Source organism: Antechinus flavipes, chromosome 1 (genome assembly GCF_016432865.1).
Source record: "Antechinus flavipes isolate AdamAnt ecotype Samford, QLD, Australia chromosome 1, AdamAnt_v2, whole genome shotgun sequence".
NCBI lineage: Eukaryota > Metazoa > Chordata > Mammalia > Dasyuromorphia > Dasyuridae > Antechinus > Antechinus flavipes.
Genome location: NC_067398.1, coordinates 206471884 through 206499290, shown reverse-complemented (window position 1 = coordinate 206499290; position 27407 = coordinate 206471884). Strand labels below are relative to the sequence as shown.

Below are 27407 nucleotides of genomic sequence, written 5' to 3'. Positions count from 1 at the left end.
GGCCAAAGGGCCAGCCTTACTAAGCTAGGAGAGGATCATCTTTAGCTCTCAACTAATTACCAATTATTTGGCCACGTCAACCCATGATATAGACAAAAGTAAAAAATGCTTCTCAGTTCTATTTATACTGCTCCATTTCCACAATGATGGCAAAAGTGGTAGAATGGCCAAAGAAAGGATAGCTAAGTTTTGAGATCAAAAAAATATATGTAATTTTTTCTTCTTAGGCGATTTCAACAACTGATAACCAAAAGTGATATGATTTTAGAAATAAGTTAAGACATTATCCTTTTGGAAATAGGACCACTTGACAAATCAGTCTTATACACTGAGGAGCCTAAGGATAAGCTTAATATAAATATATAGTATCTAACTAAGGTCATATTAACTTTCCTTAGTGGTTCTAAATTCAGGATTCAGAGAGAGATGCTCTAATCTGTGGTTTGTACTTGAGTACGTTGTGACAGGAGTAATGAATGTATTTGACAAATTAATCCTCTAAAATAAAATTATTATCAAAATTGCTCCCTTCAAATGCCTTCCTTTTCCCTATTTGTGTTTTCTGTGTTACAGAAATGGAACATCGATCAGTTAAAAAGGCTGGTATTGAGGTGCACGAAATTAAAGGTTTGTCAGATTCCTATTAGTATTGAACAACCAAGCTAATTCACAATGGGTTTCTTTGTGGTTCACAATAGCACCTGCAAAAAAAAATAGCAAGATAAATATAGCAACTGATCTGGTAATTTGTCCATGAAGTATATTAAGTTTTGAACCTTTAAACTCACACCTGTTGCTGCTGGGGTTTTTTTCCCTGATAAACAGAGCTATAATAATGAGTTCAAATGCCCTGACCTGATGCAATGGAAAGTGTCAAAGGATCTATACTGAGTATGCCAGATCCATTTAGTGAGCAAAAGGTCAGTCACTCCCTGTTTGAAAGTCCATGAACTTTTTCTCAAGCAGAAAGAGCCATTTAAAAAATATAAACAGCAGTTTGCTAATGGGCTCTAGCAGTATACCTTAGTATTTAATGCATTATCGTTGCAGCCTAATTGCCAAAAGAAATTAATGCAACTCCATGAGCACTTCTCTTACTATCAGTAGTTATAGAGCCACAGGGAAGCAGTAAGCTCATTTTGAATCAGAATTAAATGATTTACAATTTTCCAAGGATCTGCCTATATTTACATCTATGCTACTGATTTTAAACTCTGAGATATGATTAGAACAGTTAAGAATTCTCATTAATCTCATTTCAGCAGCACACCAACTGAGTTAATAGTTGCTTTAAAATGATTCTATTGGAATTTTAAATTTGCACTTTAGATTTACTTGTTTTCCTTTCTTGTGAACAGAATTGAAAAGAAATAAGAACAAAGAATGAATTTAGGGACATAAAGTAGGCAGATCAATTTAATTAACTCAAAATTGAAAGGGATAAGAATAAAATAAATAACAAATAACTTTAAAATTTTAATTTATATTCACATCTTTTCTTCATATTTCTGATAAGGGCACATGTAACATTTTTAATATATTTGTGAAACAAGGGACATGAAGTTGATTGCTAGCTATTGAAGAGGATTATACATCAACTAGAGTTATAGGCCACTCTGAAGAGTCAAAACCACTTCAGTTAAAATTGTGACATGAAAGGTCATAGAAAAGCCCAAGACCCAGGTAAACTCCAAAAATATCTGAAAAGGGTCCCAGAAAGATGATAAAGAAATCTGAAAAATAAGCTCATCTCTTCAGTCAAGAATCACACAAAAAGATATCTACCTGCAGAGGTAGAGGCATCTGACTGAAAAGATAGTATGAATGTAAATAAACACAGATGCTTTGATGTCAGAATGGTGGAGAAAGGAGTGGGGCAGTGAAGCAGGGGAGAGGAAGAAATAAAAAGAAATGGAAGGCTGTCAAACTAGATAAAGCATCATGAATTCCAATAACTCGACCAAAACTAGCAGAGGTAAGTATAAGAGGGAAGCTATCCTGACCGCTCACAAATGGATCTAAAGTTAAGTAAAGCTTTTCATACATGTCAAGGCAGCTCCTATAATCAGTCCCTTGAATCCAGATCCAAAACTATTCCCCATGGATCATCAAATAGAGAGACAGAGATTTTCCTACCAATACAGTACATCAAAACTATTGTCAGGAGACTTGTTCAAGAGTCCAAAGACTAAAGTCATATCCAACATCCTTCTGAGAGCTGTTTTACAACTGCAGAGGTTGGAATTAATTCCCAATTGAGGATTATACAAAAAGAAAGAAACAGCAGTCAACTGAAGCCGGATCCTACAGGTGACTACTAGGAAGCTGAGACAGAAGATAGAAACTGAGTCAAAAATGATCAAGGGCAACCAGATTACAAAGAGTTTAGAACTTACTCAACCCATCTAAGAGTGAACTGGTATGAGCAAAAATACCAAATCAAGAAGAAAGGTTGAAAATATGAGTGAAGAGAAAAAAATGGTAAATACAGTTAGAAAATCTGTGCACAACAACTGCAAGCAGAACTTCAGAGAACAAAACTAGTTGGGCCACAGGAATCACTAAACTGGAGGAAATAAAGCAAGAATTTAAAAAATCAATGAGTTTAGAAAAGGGAAAAGGAGAATAAATAACCTAGAACAAAAAAGGGAAATCTTAACCATATAGTAGAATCCATGAAAATTAAATGGACTAAACAGAATTCATTGACTTAAAGACAAAAAGAAATATTTGAACAAAATGAGACAAAATAGAAAAAAAATAAGGCATTTATTATTTTTAAGGATTAATCTAGAAAATAGTTCAAGGAGAGATAGTTTAAGACTCTTTACATCCTAAAAACCATGACCAAAATAAATTTATAATTGTATGTTTTCAAGGAATTATAAATAGAAATCTACTAGGTTTCTTGCTTAGATTAGGACTAGAGAGCAAAATAAAAAATAAAAGAATGCATAGATCACTTTCTGGGGGGAAATCCAAATTGAAAACTCCCAGGAATGTCATAGCCAAAATCTTGCAAGCAACTATTAAAAAAAAGAAAAACACACACACACACACACACACACACACACACACACACACACACACACAAATACATATACTTAAACTACTGGAAAGGAGTGAATAGTGATGAAGTGTTTATATTTTAATAGAAAGAGGAGAAATAAGGGTCTCTTAAAAATCCTTATATTTTAGGAGTCAAAGAGGTAACTAAATGAGGAAAAACAATGTTTTTGCTGTCTTGTTGGTTTTAAGAGAGAAAAGTAAAGAAAGAAAAAAAGGAAAACATTAGAAAAGTAATGAGGAAGAAAGAAGAGGAACTTACTATTTTATATAAGTGGAATGTATGAAACCAAAAATATAGAAATCTGGGGAAAGCATTGGTGAAGGGGCAGATGGGGAGAAGAGATGGCCATATCATACCTCAATCTATCTGACTTGGATTAAATATATACAGATACACATACATATAAACAATACTATAATTGAGAGTAATAAAAGAGAGGGAAGGAATTTGAGATAAAGAATAGAAAAGAATAGTCATGTGGGAATAGTAAGAAGCAAAACAAAATTCAGTCTCAGAAGGATGATCACAAAAAGATGAATAAAAAGAGGAAAAAACAATATTTAGAGTATCTGTTTGATTAGGAAGAGACCACTTGACTTTTTTTATCCTTTCTCTTAATTAATCTCCTTCTTTGTAAATAGGGAACTAAAAGGGAAAAATGAAAAAGTTTAACAGGATTTGACGTAGGGAAATACACAATTAATATTTATATAAGTGAGCATAATAAGAGATGCTTCTATGCCTTTCCAGGTTTCTGAACAAATTTTTATATTATTCTTGACTGGAGAGATAGGCCCATGGTTCATATTCTTTTTCGTCATTAGTCTTCCTCAGATATTTGCTGGAGTTCATTTAGCAAAGTGATGGGATGAATCACCCATAAAACAGAAAAAGGAAGTAAAATGTAATTGAAGACAGAGTCCCAACAATATGTTGTTCACAGGAAACACATTTGAACCCTAAGAGTTTCCCAGAGTGGCTGAAGCAGAATTTATTATGCTTCATATAAATTTAAAAAAAAATTGGGGCAGTAATCATGATGTCAAACAAAGACCATAGTAAAAAGTAATTTTATTTGTTTAAAATAAATCTAATTTGATTAAAAATAAACAGAAAAACTATTATGCCCAAAGATAATATTTCTGCATAGATATGATAAATATATATATACACACACACACACACATACTCACACAGTTTTTTCAACTATACATGGTACCTTTCAAAAATTGACCACATTGTATGGCATAAAATATAACAAATGAAAAAATAGAAATATTAAGCATCTTCTTTATAGAAAAGAATAGTTATTGTGCAGAGGACAGTATAGAGTTGAAATGGCTTAGCTATATTGAGTTGACGTTGAAGAGAGAAAAGTGAAGCAAAAGGGAATAATGATCTAAGAAAGCATGGAGAGGTTTGGATGTTAGAAGTAACAAAATGTAACAAATGAAAAAAATAGAAATATTAAGCATCTTCTTTATAAACAAGAACACAGTTATAAGTATGATAAAAAAAGGGACTATGAAGAAATGGTTCAAACTAATAGTAATTAAGAAATTTAATCCTCAAATTTTGATGGATTAAATAACATATTATAGAAACAATAGATAATGCCAATCATAACGCATCATACCAAAAGAATTTATGTCTCTAAAGATATTCAGCAAATTAAATTTAAAAGAACAGATCAATGAATTATGCATGCTGATAAAAAGTTAGAAGAGTTAATTCATCAAAAATTCCAATGAAAAACAAAAATGGAAATTTTGACAATCAAGAAAGACATTGGACAGACTGGGAGTATTGCAGGTCTCAGGTTTGGCAAGAGAAAAGTAACAATAGGAAAAAAGGGGTAAGAGGTTCAAGCAGAGGACAGTATAGAGCTGAAATGACTTAGCTATACTGAGTTGAAGTTAAAGAGAGAAAAATGAAGTAAAAGGGAATAATGATCTAAGAAAGCAGTGAAGGGTTGGGGTATTAGAAGTTTTAATAAGGACAAAAAACAGATTTAGGAGGGATTAAACATAAGGAAAGGTAGTATTATCAGAAGTTATGATTAAGTAGAGAACTGTCAGAGTTTTAATTAAAGAAAATGGAATATTTATGTATCATAATGGGACTATCCCTATGTGTGGATAAGATGGAGTAAAGGATTAGATTATAGTATTTAAAGAAGTTGAAAAATTGAGAGGATAGGGGATTTAAGGATTATGTAAGTAGATTTTTAAAGTCCCCTAGTTTCAGGGCAGTATTTGTGAAGTAGAGGAAGATAGTGAACCAAATACCTAACTCCTTGCAGGGGAGAGTCAGTATAGTACAGTGGTCAAATTCAAATTCAGAGGAACTTAAAACAATTTTTAAAACATTTTTACTTAAAGTTTTGAGTTCTGTATTTTGTCCTTCCCTCCATCCTCATCCCCTTCCCTGAAATAGTAAGCAATCATATATAAGTTATACATGGGTAATTATATAAAACATTTAGGTGGAACTTTTTGACTGAATGTATTTCAAAAGGGAAAGGTTTGGGAATGCAAGAGAAAGTGAGAAGCCTGAAAATGACTGTGGGGAACAAGGATAATGGGGAAATTAAAAAAGATATCTATCCAATAGTAGAGGGGAAACCAGTGATCCATCAGCAGGGAATCAGGTCCTTGCGAGAACTAATAGTAGAAATATGAGAAAAAAAGAACCAGATAAAAAGAAAAGTTTGTTCACTATGAAATGGGAATTCTAGAGGTCACAGTAGAAGGGGTCAGCAGGACTGGAAAAAGACATGGTTGGGGTAGAGTTGAGGGGAATGAATATAACAGAACAAGAGAAAAAGACTGACAAATTTTCTCTTAAATGGCCCATGACTAATAATGATAAAATGTATAGAAACAGAAACAAAAAAACCATAAGGGCAATAATAGGTAGTAAATGAGTAGATAAACTCTCACTATCAGAATTGGAAAGGGGTTAGGCTTGTTCTTTCACTTGCATTGTTGGTGAAAGGGAATTGGGCAATGAAAGGCTATAGGAAATGGAAGCATATTCATTGCCACTATTTTTATTTAATGTAGCTTTAGAAATATTAACTATATCAAAGACAAGAAAAAAATAAAATAAGAAAAAAGAAAAAAATGAAATTGTCTCTCTGCAGATGTTATGACTGCTTTCTTAAAGAACTCGAGAGATTCAATTTAAAATTAATATAATTAATAAATTCCACTAACATAAATATGTAAAGTAAGTTTATAAAAATAATATTTTTAGATATTATTAATGAAAAGTAGCAGAAATAAAGATAGTATTCAATACCACAAAAAGATAGCATATTATTTTTCCATTTTAAGTAGTATAAGTTATTCGAAGATATAGTGTATGCATATATACATATAAATATGTCTATGTGTATTATATATATATATATATATATATTCCAAGCACTCTTTATGTTTCATGGAGTATTAAGTGCTAGTACATCCCAAAAACTTCCAGCAATGTATATGAAATATTATTTAAGGTGCCATTTTAAAAACATATTTTATTTTCCCCCAATTATATATTAAAATCACTTAATATTATAATGACATTTTAAGTTCCAAATTCTATCCATCCTTCCCTTCTTTTGTCCTCTCACTGAGGTAGTTAAGATGTTATTCTTGTCTTGATTACCAAGACTTCAAGTGATACCTGGCACTTTCAGTACATTTTTATGACAAGAATAAGAAGGCGGATTAGCCTTGTTGTGAATGACTTGCAAGGACAGGTAGTTTGGAAGTCTGTTACATGTGACGGGAGAAGAGGAGCTAAGTATCCATTTTTCTATTTTCATGACTTTCAAGAATATGTCATTATACTGTCTCACCTTCATTTTTATTTATTCTGTATATTTACAGATATCTCTGTAGACACTGTTGAAAAAAATCCAAACATTCATTTTAAAAATCACTTTTATTCAATAAAATAGTCTCCCTTATTCCTATAACATTGTCATATTAGATCAATGGATTAAATGGACTTCCTTGTTTTCAGGAAACCCTTTCTCCTATTCTTTATTCCTTCTTTATCAGAAGAGCTTCAAATAATCCATAAAACTTTTTCATTCACAATTTCTATGTCACTTTATGTCTATATCATACCAGGAGAACTCAGAGGCAGTATACAAAACTTTTTTGCCCTCAAATTCTATTATACTTTATCTCCATATTATATCCCTATTAAGAGAGGCCATTAGTTGTTCCCTTTAGGTTTTGAACCCTAAGAATGTAGTAGTGGAAGGTAAAGGGTTCATCTAATGCAAAAGTATGAATCATCCCATTTCTACTGCTCACTGATATCAGTTATTTCTTCAATAGCTTGAAAATAATTTAGAAAATTCTGCCCCAGAGAAATGAAAAAAACAAATTTCCAAAAGTCCACAAGACTCTATCTGTACATACTAAATTTAGACAAATTTTTCTTCCTAGAAGAATTTTCAAACTTGTAAGCCCAAATACTATTGGAAGTAGAGGCAAAAAAAATTTTTTAAAGTGCATCTTAAAGAAAGATAATATGTAGCACTCATCCTATCTTTGTGCAAGATTCAAAAACTTTATAGTACTTTGTCCATTATAGCTTTCATACTCAGTAAATAAAAATTAAGTTAATTATTAACAATTTTAACAATGACATTGGTCCACCTTAGAGATTTATATGTAAGTTTATATGTCCCTTGCTTATATGTCACTTAAATTATATTTATTGTATACACATAATCTCCTGTATAAGATTATTTTAAGCTACCATGTCTTATTTATTTTGGTATTTTACTCAGCCCCTAACAATGTCTTGTACAAGGTGCTTTTAAACACTGAATGAGTGAATGAAGAAAGAATGAATGCAAATAAGTAAAATGAGACAGATGCCTAGATCTCATTTTATTTCCATTCTTAAAGAATCTCATATATCTCTACCCTGTTATCAACAATGTATTGTTATCATCTTCAAAACATTTACTAAGCCCCTTCCTGCATATACACCATGGTTTTAGTGCTACAGAAAGTAAGTTTAAGACACAACTAGATGCTTAGTACTTTATAATCTAAATTCAATCCTATTTATGTAGGCAGATATAGATTCACTAAGTGAATCTAAGAATTATATGTAAATTAAAGAATTGCATTCAGTTCATATAAGAAAGATCCATGCATCCGATGATGAAGGAATTCTACAGGAAAACTGGAGAAAATGAATTTGAAGGTTAAAAAAAAACTTTCAGTAATTGTTACTGAATACATAACTATTTTTATTATCTTGTTACTTTGAAAGAAATTCAAAGTCATAAAATTTACAAATTTTCTTCTAATGAGCCATAATTGATTGGGTGGGGGGTGGGGATTGAAATATGTGGGTTAGGTCAATATTGTGAATTCTTCTTCCTTTGAAGAAACAGAGACAGTTGTTGAAACCAAAGTGGAAAACAAACCCAAATCACCTGAGCTGCTGAAGATGCAAGAGAAACAGAAATTGATCAAAGAGACAGGCTCTGGAGTTTCCTTTGTTCTTATTATCACCCTTCTCGTTATTCCAATTGTTGTCCTGCTGGCTATTGCTGTCTTTATTTGGTGGAAGAAAACAAGGGCCTATGGAGGCAAGTAAAATTGAACAACTTTATTTTGGAAGCATAGTTTTGAAAAAAGCGTGTTTGGTGTGATTTGCTGACTTTTGTCCCCTAGTCATCCCTTTTAGGTATTTTTTTTCTTTCATTAACATTATTGAATATTCACTAAATATTACATATAACTTCTCCATCATTATAAAAACTGCTTCTGGAGTCTCCAAAATTGAAGCTTTTAAGTCAAATGCTTAAGTTTTTACTTCATCTTTAGGTACAGAGATTACACCTATATAATTTTCTTTAAATTGGAGACTTTTCTTAGACCATTTTGGTAACTAGTTTCCTTTAATACTTCATCTCCTTTGTAATAATTTTATGCAGTACATCTAAAAATTCAGGGATCCATAATCTTCATCAGATCATCAAAGGACTCCATGAGTGAGACAAGGTCTACAATTAAGTAGAAACAGAATAGAACAGAAAATTGGTTTGAATTTACCCGCTGAAGCCCCTGGAGAATGCACAAAGGACCTGTTGCTAGATTTCTAAAGAAAGGTTCCATCTTGCAGTTCAGAAAGTGAACCTTTCTGCTTAATCATTCTGGCTCCTCTCATTGCTATATCTTTAGTAACTTCATATTTGTGGTGCTTGCTATTTTTAAATTTTCTACAGATATATTTTGTATATTAATCTTTCCTAGAAATAGATTAAAGTTCTTCACAAGTGGACTTGGCTCTTTTCAACAATGAGATGATTCAGGCCAATTCCAATCAACTTGTGATGGAGAAAATCATACACGGAAAGGATTATGGGGGCTAAATGTGGATCACAACATAGTTATTTTCATCTTTTATCATTTGCTTGCTTTTTTTCCTTTCTCATTTTTTTCCCTTTTTGATCTGATTTTTCTTATGCAACATGATAAATGCAGAAATATAATTAAAAGAATTACACATGTTTAACCTATATTAGATTTCTTGCTATATAGGAGAGGAGGAAGGAGGAGCGAGTGGGAGAAAACTTTAGAACACCATGTTTTGGAAGAGTGAATACTGAAAACTTCTTTGCATGTATTTTGGAAATAAAAAGCTATTATTTAAAAAAAGTTCTTCACAAGAAAAGATGTAAAAAGAAATTATGAAGATATGGTTATAAAAATATGATCTACTCTAGGATCCCATTTCACTTCTGTAGACATTTTTAGCTTCAGATTCCACATAGAAGGGCCCTAAATGAAGGGTTTGTTAACTTTAGATAATATGAGGATACATTCTAAATGTTCTTTAAGAAAAAAAGTGATTATTATGCATAAGTAGAAACTTTTCTCAAACAAGAGGAATTCTGACCTTAAGGTTAAAATAGAACTCTAGAATCAAGATCTTTGTAACTCTGGCTACACAATTCTCACAAACAACTACTTTTACCATACAGTCTCATATATTAACTATTAATTTTTAACTTGAAATTATATTGTCTTTTTAAACTTTTTTAACCGATCATCACTCATGAGATCCAGATTATGTCCTCAAAGTTGTACTTGTGAAGCTAAAGATGGTGGTTCGGGTTTATTCTGAAATTTGATATCTCTTTCCAGGTGATTCTGACCACAAACTTGAATCAAGTTCAGGAAGAATACTAGGAAGACTGAGAGGTACGTCTGTGACCTTTTAGAATCCATTTACTTCAAATGTATGCAGGCAAAGTCAACAAAAAACCCATGTTTCTGAAAGAGCAAGCATATATTTCATATTCTCTTTTTGAAAATTAAACTTTCCAAGGAACTGGGGTCATATTTTCCCAGTGAAAATCCAATAAACCAAAGAAGGTGTGTAGAAATATGGTACCAACTATTTTCCTTTTCTGTACATTGCTGTTCTAAATTATTTAATGCTCTTCATCTGCCTTTCATCTGACCACTATTTGTCTTCTGTAAATTTTCTATCATTCCTGTGGCACATCTGTAATTGTCATAGTGGATGTGGCTTTTTTTTATAGTCACTGGAATGAACAATTGCTTTATTAACATAATTCTGCACAGTCTTGGGAACAGCAGGGTCTACAGATTGTACATCTGAAATAGTCCATTGCTAACACATAGCCTGCAGAGCTTTGTTTTTACTTTGAGATCAAATTACATTCTCAGTATAACTTTTGCAAACCTTAAAGTGCTAAATAAAAGTTAGTTATTATTTATGTTAAGTTATAAAGAAAATAACAATGCTCTTTTTCTGTCAAATGGATTCTTTACTTCTACTGTCCCTTTTTTCTTTTACATATTCCTTCACTTTCCCATTTTATAATGTCAGTTGTCATTAATGTGAATAGGATTGGGAAAAGTGAAGTATACCAAAAACAACTAGGGATAAAAAATTTCATAAAAATTCCTAGAAACTTAATTTCAATTTTTTGTCAATACTTTCTTTATTCAGGCAAAGGAAGTGGGGGTCTAAACCTTGGAAACTTTTTTGCAAATCGCAAAGGTTACAGTCGAAAAGGGTTCGACCGGCTCAGCACTGAGGGGAGTGACCAAGAAAAAGACGATGAAGGCAGTGAATCAGAAGAAGAATACTCGGCACCTCCACCCCTACCAGCTCCTGTCTCTTCCTTAAACTAAGCCTTGGATTTCTTTGATATATCATTTTACCAAGAACACCAGATTGCTTTCTCTTTCGCACGTTGAAAATTTTGTGTACTTAATTGTAAACTGCACTATTCTGTGTGGGACTATATACTTTTGGTTTCTTCTTTTGAGTTTAGTTTGCTTCTGTTTAAACTGGAGGAGTATCCTGAAAGATCATAATAGTGCCATTATCCTTGTGTAAGCATCTACAAAAGAGAAAGAGGGAAGTCCTCTTTTTCCATCATTGTACTATTTTAAGAGATGTAATGTTTACTCAGTTACAGTTTGGAACTTTTCTCTATGTGTAAATTGATCCCATTATCTGCTTTCACACAGTATTTTCCCAATAGCTCTTCCATTGCCAATTTCTTTCTTTGGTGCCTTTCCTGTCCAGTGTTCCCAACCTATGGCAGTACAGAAAAACTACATGCTACAAGATGATAAAGCTGCTAAATCGCCTTCTATTTTTTTAAAATCACTAACATTATATTGCAATGAGGGAAAGAAAAAATAGTCTCTATTTAAAAAAAAGAGTTTTGTTTTGTTTTTAATTTTCTTCAGTTGGTGTGTTTTTGGGATGTCTTATTTTTAGATGGTTATACTGTTAGAACGCTATTTTCAGAATCTGAATGTAATTTGTGTAATAAAGTGTTCTCAGAGCATTAGCTGTCAGAGTGTACTTTGCAATTTTTGGATATTTTTAGGTTTTGTATACAACTTTTGTAATGACTACACAAATTACAAGTATGGTGAAATTTTATCAATGACTTCTGCAAGCAAAAAAAGTGCTATTTTGTGTAAAAATTAGAAACTATTTTGTTATGTAGCAAGTAATATAAGAAAAACCAGATCAAGAGTTTGCATACATGTATAAGAATTAAGCTCTCTTTAAATATTTAAAAAGGAATTTTGCCTGTATATCAATCTGCAGGGTATATATACTTTAATAAAACATGATCATAGCTAAGAGGAAACCTGTGTCTCCAATTGCATATGCAAATGAAAATAGTGTAGATAAAGTTTTCCCCTACAATTAATTTTGTTTCATCAAACATGTTGAAACATCAAAGTTTCCATATGTTTATATAGCCAAATCTTAATTATCAAAAATTTGTCAGACTTTTATTTATCTTCTTAAGATCTATTTCACAATAAGAGCGAATAGAATCACTTCCACTAGACACCATATTCATGATTCATTAAGTATATTTTGCTTAGCACCCAGGTAACATTTCCCTAGAAGTAGTAACAGATTATAATCAGCTAGGTGGGGCAGTGGATAAAATGTTGGCCTGGAGTCAGGAAGACCTGAGTTCAAATACAGCCTCAAATACTTATTAACTGTGTTAACCTAGACAAGTCATTTGACCTCTCTTTGCCTTAATTCACTGGAGAAGGAAATGGCAAACACTGTGGTATCTTTGCCAAGAAAACCCCACAGTGGGGTCACAAAGAGTCAGGTATGACTGAAAACGGCTAAACAACAAAGAAGCAAATCATTTACTTCACAGTAATATTGTAATAATCAATTTGATAGATGAACAAGTATTCATTAAGTAACTACTATTACCAAACAAGGTGCTAGTCACGGGAATACAAATATAAAGAATGAATCAATCTCTATTCCCAAGAAGCTCCATCTAACAAGGACAATAAAAACATATCAGTATTTAAAGAATAAATAAAAAACAAAGGAATTAAAAGAATTTGAGAGAACAGACACTAGCAGTTGAACAGATCAGAAAAGATTTCCTGCAGAAGGATATAGGAGATGGAGGCGAGGAGGAAATATATTATATATATGAAGACTTGCTGGGGGAGACAAAGCAAGAAAATTTTGAAGCAACTACTGAGATTAGTGAGATATAAAAATCAATTAAGAAAACATAGAAAGATTGCCTTGTCACAATGAGGGCCAAATTAAGATTAGATAATGTTAATATAACCCAACCTGTATTGTTCTATGATCTCCTCCATGAATAATATGATTGACATAATCCAGAGTTGTGGTTTGGGGAACAATAGATTTGAGAATAGAAAATATCATACAGCTGAAATTATTTACCAACACAGTCTACATTGGGAAAGAAGGGAGGTGGAGGATACTGAATATAGGGATGAAGATGTGGGAAAGCAGTAAATGGAGTGGAGAAATTGGAGATAAAAGTTAAGATGAAAAGGATAGAGAATGATAAACTTAAAGAATTTTCATAAAGAAAGTTGAAATTACAAAAGATTATGATTAGATGAAGAAATTTTGGATTTCATGAAGTCCCCTCAATATTATTAATATTGATAGTAAGTGTCTTATTTGTATACTTATTTTGTATATCTATATATACAGGGTCATGTAAAAATTTCTCAAGCAAAAAGGGGCAATGAGTAAAAAAAGTTTAAGAAGCCTTGTTCTAAGACCTACATTACAACCATCACAAACAATAACGTTTCAATTATTTACCTGACCTACTTCTCTGCTGAAAGTGTTTCATACACTGTAATTTGTCATATAAATCTGAGCTAATTCTATATTTTGTTCTTTCATTCTTCAGGATTAGATTATCTAGTTTCCAATTAATCTTAAACTATGATTCAAATTTTTTTTGTTAAATGTAATTTTATTGCATTATAGTCATTTAATATTTCTGCTTTTCTGCATTTCTTTGTGAGGTTTTTCTGCCTTAATTAAGTGGTCAATTTTTGCAAAGATGCCAGGTACAGCTGAGAAATAGATATCCTCCTTTCTTTTCATTCAATATTCTTCAGCAGTTTATATCTAACTTTTCTAAAATTCTATTTATATGCTTAATTTATTTCTTGTTTATTTTATGGTTAGATTTATCTATATCTGAGAGGGCAAATTGAAGTCCCCATTAGTCAAGTTTTATGGTCTATTTCCTCCTATAACTCATGTAACTTTCCCAAGAATTTGGATTCTATATCATCTGATGCATATATATCAGTATTGATACTAGTTCATTATCTATGGTACGTTTTAGCAAGATTGTTTTCTTGTTGTCTCTTTTAATTATGTCTATTTTTTGCTTTTGCTTTGTTTGAAATCATAATTGCCTGCCTTTTGAACTTCAACTAAAGATAATAGATTCTGTTCCAAACCCCTTATTTTAACTCTTGTGTCTTTCTGTTTCAAGTATGTTTCTTATAAACAGCATGTTGTTGGGTTCTGGTTTCTAATACATTCTGCTATTTTCTGCTTTATCAATGAGTTTATCATATTCAAAATTTATAGTTATAATTTCTAACTGTGTGTTATCTTCCATCTTATTCTTTTATTTATCTTTCTTTAAACCTTTCCTCAAGTGTGTTTTGCCTCTGACACTGACTTTCTTAATTATTTTAGCAAATTCTAAACTTGAAATACATTTTTCTTCCTCAGTTCTATCTTGACATCTTTTTTTCCCCACTTTAAGAATGACTAAATTATGGGGAGAAGTCTAAAAAAGATATTTAAAAAAACATGGAAACTAAAAGTGTATCTTAAATATTTTTGTTTCAATAGCTGCGAAGCCTTGCGAAGCCCCAAGCTGTTCAAACCCTTCTTTTATAATATTTCACTTTTGTTAGTTTTTATGGTTTTCACATATTTTATGTTTAGTTCCATTCAATCTTTTAAAATTACTCCTGAACACTGTTACTAATGCTTTGTAAAGCTTGGGAAGAGAAAATAGGACCTGAGGTATCCATTCACACAGATTCATATGAGTGAACCATTCATATGGTTCATTTACAAAGTTAGTTAATTCAAACAAGCATAATTGGTTTACTGAGAAAAACAAAAACATAGCTTTGTAATAATATTTCTTGGTATAAGCTAAATACCTCATTTCTGAAAGATAAAAGCATAGGATTATTATTCACTGAAATTTTCCAGGAAGAAAGAATCAGTGTATGAAGCCGAGTATTGGCAATGTACAATAGTAGATTTAAATCACAAAAAAATTCTTCCTAGTTCTAAAAATTCTTCTTTGATGCATGAAATAAATAAGTATATTAATCCTCTAACATGTCTATATTTCCAAATTCAACTCCAACTATATTTATGGATATTTAGGAGACAGTAGAAGAAAACAAACTATTTAGCCCTCTATTTCCAACCATCTTCTTAACCTTGAGTAAAAACATATATTAAAATATTTTTCATGTCTGAACACTGTTGTTATGAGATAATTTATGAAGTCCTGATTATAAAATTGTAGGACTTTTTCCTATGAATTATTACTGAGAGATCAATTTTCCTAAAGTAAACTGGCTATAATAAGGAAAGAATCATTGAATTTAATCCTTCCAAGGGACCTTAGAAATCATTAAATTCTGCATCTTAATTTTACATATAAGAAAAATGAAGACCAGAGAATTTAAGTCTTTGGCCAAAGTCACATTTAGTAAGTGACAGATATGGAAAATTCGCCATGCATCCCGTGTCTCCAAATGTATTGTTCTTCCTATTGTGCTTCATTTTCTCAATATGAGAAGAATTTGAAATCAATGCTTTCTCTAAAGGAGAGAAAGACAACCTAAATTTTTCAAGGAAACAAGGTCATTTTTTTCAAACACTCATTTCCTTTGAAAATGGAAATTTGATCCAGAACTAAACATTAATTCAAGTACATAATAATATAAAAAATTTATAAATATGGTTATGGAGTATTTGAAAGTTTTCAAAGTACTTTCCTCATAACCATCCCAAAGATAATACAAATATTATCATTGCCACTTACAAAATAGGAAATGAGTTCAGAAAGGACTAGTATGGACATAATTACACAGATACCAGTTGTCAAAGCACAAATTAAAATTCAAGTTAGTCAGCAAGCACTTATTAAGTACCTACTCAATACCAGGTACTGGAGTAAGTACTTGGGATAGGAAGTTTTTAAAACATCTGCTTTCAGAGGGTTCACAGTCTAATGGTAGACAATATGCAAACTATATAAAAACAAATATAAACAGAATAATTCAGAGATAATTAACAAAGAAGCACTAGAATTAAGAGTAAGAAAGGCTTCTTGCAGAAGGTGGGATTTGAGCTGGTAGGGTTTTTTCCTCCCACCTAATCATATTTTATTTTTTCAAGTTATATGTAAGGATAGTTTTCAACATTCACTTTTATAAGATTTTGAGTTCCATTTTTTCTCCCTCTATCCTGTCTTCCTCCATTCTATCCAAGACAGCAAAAAATCTGATGCAGGTTACATATATATATGTGTGTGTATGTGTGTGTGTGTGTGTGTGTGTACATATATATGCATACATATGTGTATATATACATATATACACATACAGACATATGTATTTTTTATTTTTTTATTTACAAGATATACACATGAGTAATTTTTCAGCATTGACAGTTGCAAAACCTTTTGTTCCAATTTTTCTCCTCCTTCCCCCCATCCCATCCCCCAGATGGCAGGTAAACATGTTAAATATGTATATAACTATTTTAAACATATGTCCACAGTAGTAATGTTGTAAAAGAATTTTTTTTAAATCAGGAAAACATAATCATAATCGACTATATGAATAACAAAACCAAAGGAAACCATATGATAATTTCAATAGATGCAGAAAAAGTTCTTGACAAAATACAGCACTCTATTAAAAACACCCCGTATCAAAATAAGGTCAAAATGGGTACATGATTTGAGTATAAAGGATGATACCATAAACAAATTAGGAGAGCAAGGGATAATTTGCTATCAGATCTTTGGAGAAGAATTTATAAAGAAGGAAGAACTAGAGAACATTGTAAAAGGCAAAATGGATAACTTTGATTACATTGAATTAAAAAGGTTTTGCACAAACAAAAGCAACAGAAACAAGATTAAAAGGGAAGTACAAAGCTGGGAAAAAATCTTTACAGCCAAGGGTTTCTGATAAAGGTCTCATTTCTAAAATATATAAAGAACTCTGTCAAATTTATAAGAAAACAAGTCATTCCACAATTGATAAATGGTTAAAGGATATGAATAGACAATTTCCAGATGACGAAATTAAAGCCATCTATGGTTATATGAAAAAATATTCTAAATTATTATTGATTAGAGAAATGCAAATTAAAACAACTCTGAGGTACCACCTCATACCTCTCAAATTGGCTACAATGACAAGAAAAGATAATGATTAATGTTGGAGGGGATGTGAGAAAACTGGGACACTGATGCATTGTTTTTGGAGTTGTGAAATGATCTAACCATTCTGGAGAGTAATTTGGATATATGTCCAAAGGGCTATAAAACTATGCATACCGTTTGATGCAGCAGTGTCACTACTATGCCTGTATCCCAAGGAAATCATAAAGAAGGGACAAGGAATCATACAAAAAATGTTTATAGCAGTTCTTTTTATGATAGCAAAGAATTGGAAAATGAGTAGATGTCCATCAACTGGGGAATGATTGATTAAGTTGTCATATATGAAAATAATGAAATATTATTTTTCTATAAAAAAATGATGAACAAACTGATTTTAGAAAGGCCTGGAAAAATTTACACTGATGCTGAATGAAACAGAACCAGGAATACATTGTACAGAATAATAGCAAGAATGTGCGATGATCAACTATGAAAAACTTGGTTCTTCTCAGTGATTCAGTGATCCAAAGCAATACCAATAGACTTTTTTTTTTAACCAATAGACTTTTGATTGAAAATGCCAGAAAGAGAACTATGGAGATTGAATTAAGTCAATACATGCTATATTCACTTTTTTCTTTTTTTTTCTCCTCTTCTATGGTTTTTCCTTTTTGCTCTGATTTTTCTCTCCCAACATGATTCATAAAGCAATTTGAATTAAAAATATTTTTTTAAAAGGAAAAAAGGGGGAAAAATCACCAAAAAAAGTGAAAATAATATGCTTCAATCTGTATTCATTCTATATAGTTCTTTCTCTAGATGTGAATGACATTTTCCATCCAAAATCTATTGGAATTGTCTTGGATTGCTATTTGGCTGAAAAGAATTACGTTTATCATAGTTGCTCATCACACAATCTTGCTGTTACTCTGTACAATGTTCTCCTGGTTCTGCTCACTTCACTTAGGATAAGTTCATGTAAATCTTTCCAGGCTTTTCTGAAATCAGCCTGCTCATCATTCGTCTACCACAACTTATTCAGCCATTTCCTATTTTATGGGCATCCACTTAATTTCCAATTCCTTGCTACCACAATAAGAACTTGAGTTGAAGAGTTATAAAGAAGTCATGAATGAATGTTGGAGGGGATGCAGGAAAACTGGGACACTAATGCATTGTTGGTGGAGTTGTGAACGAATCCAACCATTCTGGAGAGCAATCTGGAATTATGCCCAAAAAATTATCAAACTGTGCATACCCTTTGATCCAGCAGTGTTTCTATTGGGCTTATATCCCAAAGAAATACTAAAGAAGGGAAAGGGACCTGTATGTGCCAAAATGTTTGTAGCAGCCCTGTTTGTAGTGGCTAGAAACTGGAAAATGAATGGATGCCCATCAATTGGAGAATGGCTGAATATGTTATGGAATATTATTGTTCTGTAAGAAATGACCAGCAGGATGAATACAGAGAGGACTGGCGAGACTTACATGAACTGATGCTAAGTGAGATGAGCAGAACCAGGAGATCATTATACACTTCGACAATGATATTGTATGAGGACATATTTTGATGGAAGTGGATTTCTTTGACAAAGAGACCTGAGTTTCAATTGATAAATGACGGACAAAAGCAGCTACACCCAAAGAAAGAACACTGGGAAACGAATATGAACTATCTGCATTTTTGTTTTTCTTCCTGGGTTATTTATACCTTCTGAATCCAATTCTCCCTATGCAACAAGAGAACTGTTCGGTTCTGCAAACATATATTGTATCTAGGATATACTGCAACATATGTAACATATATAGGACTGCTTGCCATCTAGGGGAGGGGGTGGAGGGAGGGAGGGAGGGAAAAAAAATCGGAACAGAAACGAGTGTCAATATAAAGTAATTATTAAATAAAAAAAAATAATAAAAAAAAGAAGTCATGAGAACCAGGAAGAAAGAAAAGAGAAGTATCACAGACATCATAAAAATAGAGGCAGCTAGATGGCACAATGATCAGGGGGATCACCGGCCCTGGAGTCAGGAGGACCCGAGTTTAAATATGACCTCAGACACTTAATACTTCCTAGCTGTGTGACCTTTGGCAAGTCACTTGCCCCCAATTGCTTTGCAAAAATATCTTAAACAAGATTTTTTGATATTTAATATCTTTATTTTTTGCAGTTACATAGGCAATTTTTTCACATTTACAATATTTTAATTTTTTTTTTTTTTTTTTTGCTGAGATAATTGGGGTTAAGTGATTTGCCCAGGGTCACCAGCCAGGAAGTGTTAAGTGTCTGAGGCAAGATTTGAACTCAGGTCTTCCTGACTTCAGGGCTGGTGCTCTATATCCACTATGCCACATAGCTGCCCCTACATTTGTAGATTATAACATAGTGTTTTTATCTTTTCATTGTTTTTTGCTTGCTTTTTATTTCCTTTCTCATTTTTTCCCTTTTTGATCTGATTTTTCTTGTGCAAACATGATAATTGTGGCAATATGTATAAAAGAATTGCACTTGGTTTAACATGTATTGGATTGAGGACTTCCGGTTAAGATGGCGGAGAGGAGGCTCACAGTTGCATAAGCTCCGCGCTTTCTCTCACTATCCACTTCATTACAAGCCTCTGAATCAATGCTTGACTGAAAAAAACCCACAAATAGTTACCAAGAGAAGCCATCCTTGAGATCCTTGAGATCCGCCATCTGTCTTTACTGGAGGGCTGGGGCGGTTTTAGATCGGGCGCAGGCTGAGGGCAGCGGCAGTGAGAGCACGGGAGCAGAGCTGAGAGGGGGTGGGGAGTGATCGTAGCCGTCTCTGCGGGGAGAGCTTCGCTACAGATTTGGAACCTGCAGCAAGTCAACAGCCTAGCAGAGAAGCTAAAAACACCGGGGCTGAAGAATACAACCCCAAACAGCTGGAGTCTCTCGGGACCTGGCCGCCCCCTTCCCCCCCCTCAGTGACTCAGCACGCTCTGGGATCTCAGAGCGCAGGCGCAGCACAGTCCTGCTAGTGCCTCACTGCTGCCACCTGCAGTCTGTAGAGGAAGCTCGATAACACACCCAGCCCCCCCCCCCCAAAGAAAGACTCCAGTTTTTTCTGTTTTTCTTTGGTAGTTTATCTCTGATTAATAGACAGAATGAGCAAGAAGCTGAAGAGGACTTTAACCCTTGACAGCTTCTATACAGATAGAGAGCAGACTCTAAATCCTGAGGAGACTAAAAACAGGCAGTCCCCAGGTGATTCCCCAAAGGAGGAAATCATCTGTTCCTCAGCACAGATGAACCTCATAGAAGTGATTAAAAAGGCTCTCACAAGGGAGCTAGAAGAAAAATGGGAAAAGAGCCTGGAGAAGTCAGTTAAAGAGAGAGTGGATAAAGAAGTAAAATCCTTGAAAAATAGGATTAGTGAACTGGAAACAGAAAACAGCTCTCTAAAAAACAAAATTGGCGAAATGGAAAAAAATTCCACAGAACAAAAGAACTCAATTGGACAATTAGAGAAAGATTTTAAAAAAGTGAGTGAAGAGAATACTTCACTGAAAATCAGAATTGAACAAGTGGAATTGAATGACTCGAGGAGACAAGAAGAATCAGTCAAGCAAATCCAAAAAAATCAAACAATGGAGAAAAATGTGAAATACCTTCTGGGGAAGACAACAGACCTGGAAAACAGATCCAGGAGAGACAATCTGAGAATCATTGGACTCCCAGAAAAACATGATGAAAAAAAGAGCCTGGACACTGTCTTCCAGGAAATCATCAAAGAGAACTGCCCAGAAGTCATAGGAACAGAGGAAAAAATAAACATTGAAAGGATTCATCGATCACCCACTGAAAGGGATCCTAAAATCAAAACACCAAGGAATATAGTGGCCAAATGCCAGAACCCTCAGGTGAAAGAAAAAATATTGCAAGCGGCTAGAAAAACCCAATTCAAGTATCAAGGAGCCACAATAAGGATCACCCAGGATCTGGCAGCATCCACATTAAAAGATCGAAGGGCCTGGAATATGATATTCCGAAAGGCTAAGGAACTTGGTATGCAACCAAAAATAACTTACCCAGCAAGAATGAGCATCTTTTTCCAGGGAAGAAGATGGACATTCAACGAAGTAAGCGAATTTCATCTATTTCTGATGAAAAAACCAGAACTTAACAAAAAGTTTGATCTACAAATATAGAACTCAAGAGAAATCTAAAAAGGTAAAGATTAATCTTGGGAACTATATTTTGACTATATAGATGTATAAAGAATACATGTATACCTTGTTCTAGAAATTGATGTGGAAAGGACATTGTACCAGAAAAAGGGTAAAGTGGGGGTAGTACATCTCATGAAGAGGCATAGGAAACCTATTATATCTGAGAGAAAGAATGGAGGGGGATGAATATAGTGGGTATCTTACTGCCTTCAGAATTGGCTTTAAGTGAAAAATCTTAAGACATATTCAATCTATGGTGAAACTTCTCCCATCTCATTGAAAAGTGAGAAGGGAAAAGTGGAAAGGGAAGGAATAAGGTAAGCGGAAGGGAATACGGGAACTGGGAGGGAAAGGGGTAAGATAGGGGGAGGAACTCTAAGGCGGGGGGAGGGACACTAAAAAGGGAGGGCTGTGAGAAGCAAGGGGTGCTCACAAGCTTATTACTTGGAAGGGGGGGAAAGGGGAAAGAAGGGAGGAAAGCATAAACCGGGGTTAACAAGATGGCAAGTAATACAGAATTGGTCATTCTAACCATAAACGTGAACGGGGTAAACTCCCCCATAAAGAGGAAGCGGTTAGCAGAATGGATTAAAAGCCAGAATCCTACAATATGTTGTTTACAGGAAACACACCTGAAGCGGGGAGATACATGCAGGTTAAAGGTAAAAGGTTGGAGCAAAATCTACTATGCTTCAGGTGAAGTCAAAAAAGCAGGGGTAGCCATCCTGATCTCAGATCAAGCTAAAGCAAAAATTGACCTAATTAAAAGAGATAAGGAAGGACACTATATCTTGCTAAAGGGTAGCATGGATAATGAAGCACTATCTATATTAAACATATATGCACCAAGTGGGGTAGCATCTAAATTCTTAAAAGAGAAACTAAGAGAGCTGCAAGAAGAAATAGACAGTAAAACTATAATAGTGGGAGATCTTAACCTTGCACTCTCAGAATTAGATAAATCAAACCAGAAAATAAATAAGAAAGAAGTCAAAGAGGTAAACAGAATACTAGAAAAGCTAGATATGATAGATCTCTGGAGAAAATGTAATGGAGACAGAAGGGAATACACTTTCTTTTCAGCAGTTCATGGAACCTATACAAAAATTGACCATATATTAGGACATAAAAACCTCAAACTCAAATGTAGTAAGGCAGAAATAGTAAATGCATCCTTTTCAGACCACGATGCAATGAAAATTACATTCAACAAAAAAGCAGGGGGAAGTAGACCAAAAAATAATTGGAAACTAAATAATCTCATACTAAAGAATGATTGGGTAAAACAGCAAATCATAGACATAATTAATAACTTCACCCAAGAAAACGATAATAATGAGACATCATACCAAAATGTATGGGATGCAGCCAAAGCGGTAATAAGGGGAAATTTCATATCTCTAGAGGCCTATTTGTATAAAATAGAGAAAGAGAAGGTCAATGAATTGGGTTTGCAATTAAAAATGCTAGAAAAGGAACAAATTAAAAACCCCCAGTCAAACACTAAACTTGAAATTCTAAAAGTAAAAGGTGAGATCAATAAAATTGAAAGTAAAAAAACTATTGAATTGATTAATAAAACTAAGAGTTGGTTCTATGAAAAAACCAACAAAATAGACAAACCCTTAGTAAATCTGATTAAAAAAAGGAAAGAGGAAAATCAAATTGTTAGTCTTAAAAATGAAAAGGGAGAACTCACCACTAACGAAGAGGAAATTAGAGCAATAATTAGGAGTTACTTTGCCCAACTTTATGCCAATAAATTCGACAACTTAAATGAAATAGAAAAATACCTCCAAAAATACAGCTTGCCCAAACTAACAGAGGAAGAAGTAAATATCCTAAACAGTCCCATCTCAGAAAAAGAAATAGAACAAACTATCAATCAACTCCCTAAGAAAAAATCCCCAGGACCAGATGGATTTACATGTGAATTCTACCAAACATTTAAAGAACAATTAACTCCAATGTTATATAAACTATTTGAAAAAATAGGGATTGAAGGAGTCCTACCAAACTCCTTTTATGACACAGATATGGTACTGATACCTAAACCAGGTAGGCTGAAAACAGAGAAAGAAAATTATAGACCAATCTCCCTAATGAATATTGATGCTAAAATCTTAAATAAAATATTAGCAAAAAGATTACAGAAAATTGTCACCAGGATAATACACTATGACCAAGTAGGATTTATACCAGGAATGCAGGGCTGGTTCAATATTAGGAAAACTATTAACATAATTGACTATATCAATAACCAAACAAACAAAAACCACATGATCATCTCAATAGATGCAGAAAAAGCATTTGATAAAATCCAACATCCATTCCTAATAAAAACACTTGAGAGCATAGGAATAAATGGACTTTTCCTTAAAATAGTCAGGAGCATATATTTAAAACCATCAGTAAGCATCATATGCAATGGGGAAAAACTGGAACCTTTCCCAGTAAGATCTGGAGTGAAGCAAGGTTGCCCACTATCACCATTATTATTTAATATCGTATTAGAAACACTAGCCTCGGCAATAAGAGTCGAGAAAGATATAAAAGGAATTAGAGTAGGCAATGAGGAAACCAAACTATCACTCTTTGCAGATGATATGATGGTATACCTAGAGAACCCCAGAGATTCTACCAAAAAGCTATTGGAAATAATTCATAATTTTAGCAAAGTAGCTGGCTACAAAATAAATCCCCATAAATCCTCAGCATTTTTATACATCACCAACAAAACCCAACAGCAAGAGATACAAAGAGAAATTCCATTCAGAATAACTGTTGATACCATAAAATATTTGGGAATCTATCTACCAAAGGAAAGTCAGGAATTATATGAGCAAAATTATAAAAAAGTCTCCACACAAATAAAGTCAGACTTAAATAATTGGAAAAATATTAAGTGCTCTTGGATCGGCCGAGCGAACATAATAAAGATGACAATACTCCCTAAACTAATCTATTTATTTAGTGCTATACCAATCAGACTTCCAAGAAAATATTTTATTGATCTAGAAAAAATAACAACAAAATTCATATGGAACAATAAAAAGTCGAGAATCTCAAGGGAATTAATGAAAAAAAAATCAAATGAAGGTGGCCTAGCTGTACCTGATCTAAAATTATATTATAAAGCAGCAGTCACCAAAACCATTTGGTATTGGCTAAGAAATAGATTAGTGGATCAGTGGAAAAGGCTAGGCTCACAAGACAGAATAGTCAACTATAGCAATCTAGTGTTTGACAAACCCAAAGCCCCTAACTTCTGGGAAAAGAATTCAATATTTGATAAAAACTGCTGGGATAATTGGAAATTAGTATGGCAGAAATTAGGCATGGACCCACACTTAACACCATATACCAAGATAAGATCAAAATGGGTCTATGACTTAGGCATAAAGAACGAGACTATAAATAAATTAGAGGAACATAGAATAGTTTATCTCTCAGACTTGTGGAGGAGAAAGAAATTTGTGACCAAAGATGAACTAGAGACCATTACTGATCACAGAATAGAAAATTTCGATTACATCAAATTAAAAAGCCTTTGTACAAATAAAACTAATGCAAACATGTATTGGATTAGTTGCCATCTAGGGGAGGAGATGGGGAGAAGTAAGGAGAAAAAATTTGAAACAAAATTTTGCAAGGGTGAATGTTGAAAACTATCTTTGCATATATTTTGAAAATAAAAACCTCTTATTTAAAAATTTTTAAAAAGAAATGAGATTTAGAGAAACTTGTTTCAAAATGATTTTTCCAATTATTATTGCTAACTCCCTTTTATTCCATTCTCTCTCCTTTCACTTTAACTCTCCTCAAAAGTGTTTTTCTACAGATCACCCTTCCCCCAAAATGTCCTTTCTTCTATCACCTTCCCTCTTCCCATATCTCCTTCCCCTCCTATTTTACTGCAGGGTATACTTATATTGAGTCTGTCTGTTATTTCCTCTTTGAGACAATTCTGAAGAGAGAAAGATTCATTCACTCACTTTGATTCCCCCCTTTTCCCCTCCACAGTAAAAGCTTTTTCTCTTGCTACTCTTATAACAGATAATTTACACCATCCCATCTCTTTCTTTCCCATTCTCCTAGTACATTCTTCTTTCACCCCTTAATTTTATTTGTTTAGATATCATTCCTTCCTATTCAATTTACACTTGTGCCCACCTATATATATTCCTAACTGCAATAATAATGAGAACTTTCTTATGAGTTACAAGTATCATTCTCCCATGTAGGAATGTTAATAGATAAACCTCATTAAGTCCTTATGATAGTCCTTTCCCGATTATCTCCTTATGCTTCTCCTGAGTCCTATATTTGAAAATCTAATTCTTGAAAGTTCTCTACTTTATTGTCCACCTCTTTCCCTGAAGGATTATACAGTTTTGCTGAGTAGATGATTTTTGCTTGCAATACTAGTTCCATTGCCCTCTGGAATATCATATTCCAAGTCCTCTGATTCTTTAATGTAGAAGCTGTTAAATCTTTGTGTTACTCTGACTGTGGTTCCACTATACTAAAATTGTACCTTTCTGGATGTTGGCAGTATTTTCTCCTGGAATTTTGCTCCAGGAATTCTCCTGGAATAATATTCCAGAGAGTTTTCATTTGGAGATTTCTTTCAGAAAGTAATCAGTGGATATTTTACCCTCTGGTTCTAGAATGACAGGACAATTTTCCTTGATAATTTCTTGAAATGTCTAGGCTCTTTTTTGTCATGGTTTTCAGGTAAGCCAATAATTTTTAAATTGCTTCTGCTGAATCTATTTTTCAAGTCAGTTGTTTTTCCACTGAGATACTTCACATTCTTTTTTTTCCTCATTATTTTAGTTTTGTTTTATTGCTTCTTGATTTTTCATGAAATCATTAGCTTCCATATGTTTGATTCTAATTTTCAAGGAATTATTTTCCTCAGTGAGCTTTTGGATCTCATTTCCCATTTGGCCAATTTTAATTTTTAAGGCATTCTTCTCATAAGGTTTTTGCATTTCCTTTTGCCCCACTCAATTCTTTTCCCAATTGTTCCTCTATTTTTCTTACTATATTTTCAAAATTCTTTTTGACCTCTTCCAGAGACTGAAACCAATTCTTATTTTTCTTGAATGTAGGAGCTTTGATTTTAGTATCTTTTTCTGAATGTGTGTTTTGATCTTCCTTGTCATCATAGTAACTTTCTGTGGTCAGAATCTTTTCCTTTCATTTGCTCATTTTCCCAGCCTATTACTCAGTTTTTACTTCTTTGTTAAAGTTTGGCTCCATTTCCAGGGTAGAGGACGCATTGTCCCAAGTTTCAGAGGTTTTGTGCAGCTGATTACAGAGATCCTTCTATGGACTTGACAACAAGCATTCTTTTCTGACATAGAATTGTGAGGATTGTCTCTGCTCCACTCTGAATAAAAGTTCTAATGTTTAAAAACCTTTCCTCAGTGCTGGTAAAGAGACCCCCTCTGAGCTGAGGCTTCTTGAAGATGCTGTCATGATCACTGATGTCCACTCCTGATTTGCTGGTTTCCCAGGACCTTCTCACCCTATTGACAAACTGACCTGCCAAGTTATTTTTGGTGTCTCTGGGCTGAATGGTCTAGAAATTGCCAGTTCTGCTGCTGATTCAGTAACCTGAATCTGTCATGGTCAGATGTCTTTTAGGAAGATAACTTTGATATCTGACCATAGAATGGACTGGGATGGGGAGATACTTGATGCAGGGAAAATAACCAACAGGCTATTGCAGTAGTAGAGATATGAGGTTTTGAGGGCTTGTACCAGGGTAATGGTATAGTGTAAGGCAAGAGATGAAGTATATATAATATGTAATATAATACAAGTAGATATATGTGA

General features: G+C 33.3%; 1 protein-coding gene across 8 annotated transcripts in view; it reads left to right on the top strand.

Moving 5' to 3' along the window:
- Positions 1–11939, top strand: part of PAM (peptidylglycine alpha-amidating monooxygenase) — a 355927-nt gene extending 343988 nt beyond the window's left edge. For 5 of the 8 annotated variants that reach the window (XM_051995214.1, XM_051995205.1, XM_051995242.1 and 2 more), the window contains 4 exons: positions 574–627; positions 8484–8687; positions 10249–10305; positions 11084–11939. In XM_051995214.1, the coding sequence (XP_051851174.1) occupies positions 574–627; positions 8484–8687; positions 10249–10305; positions 11084–11268 (500 nt within the window). In that variant the 3' untranslated portion in view covers positions 11269–11939. The remainder of the gene's footprint in view (positions 1–573; positions 628–8483; positions 8688–10248; positions 10306–11083) is intronic. The other 3 variants (XM_051995235.1, XM_051995250.1, XM_051995226.1) reach the window with 2 other exon arrangements.
- Positions 11940–27407: the final 15468 nt, after the last annotated feature.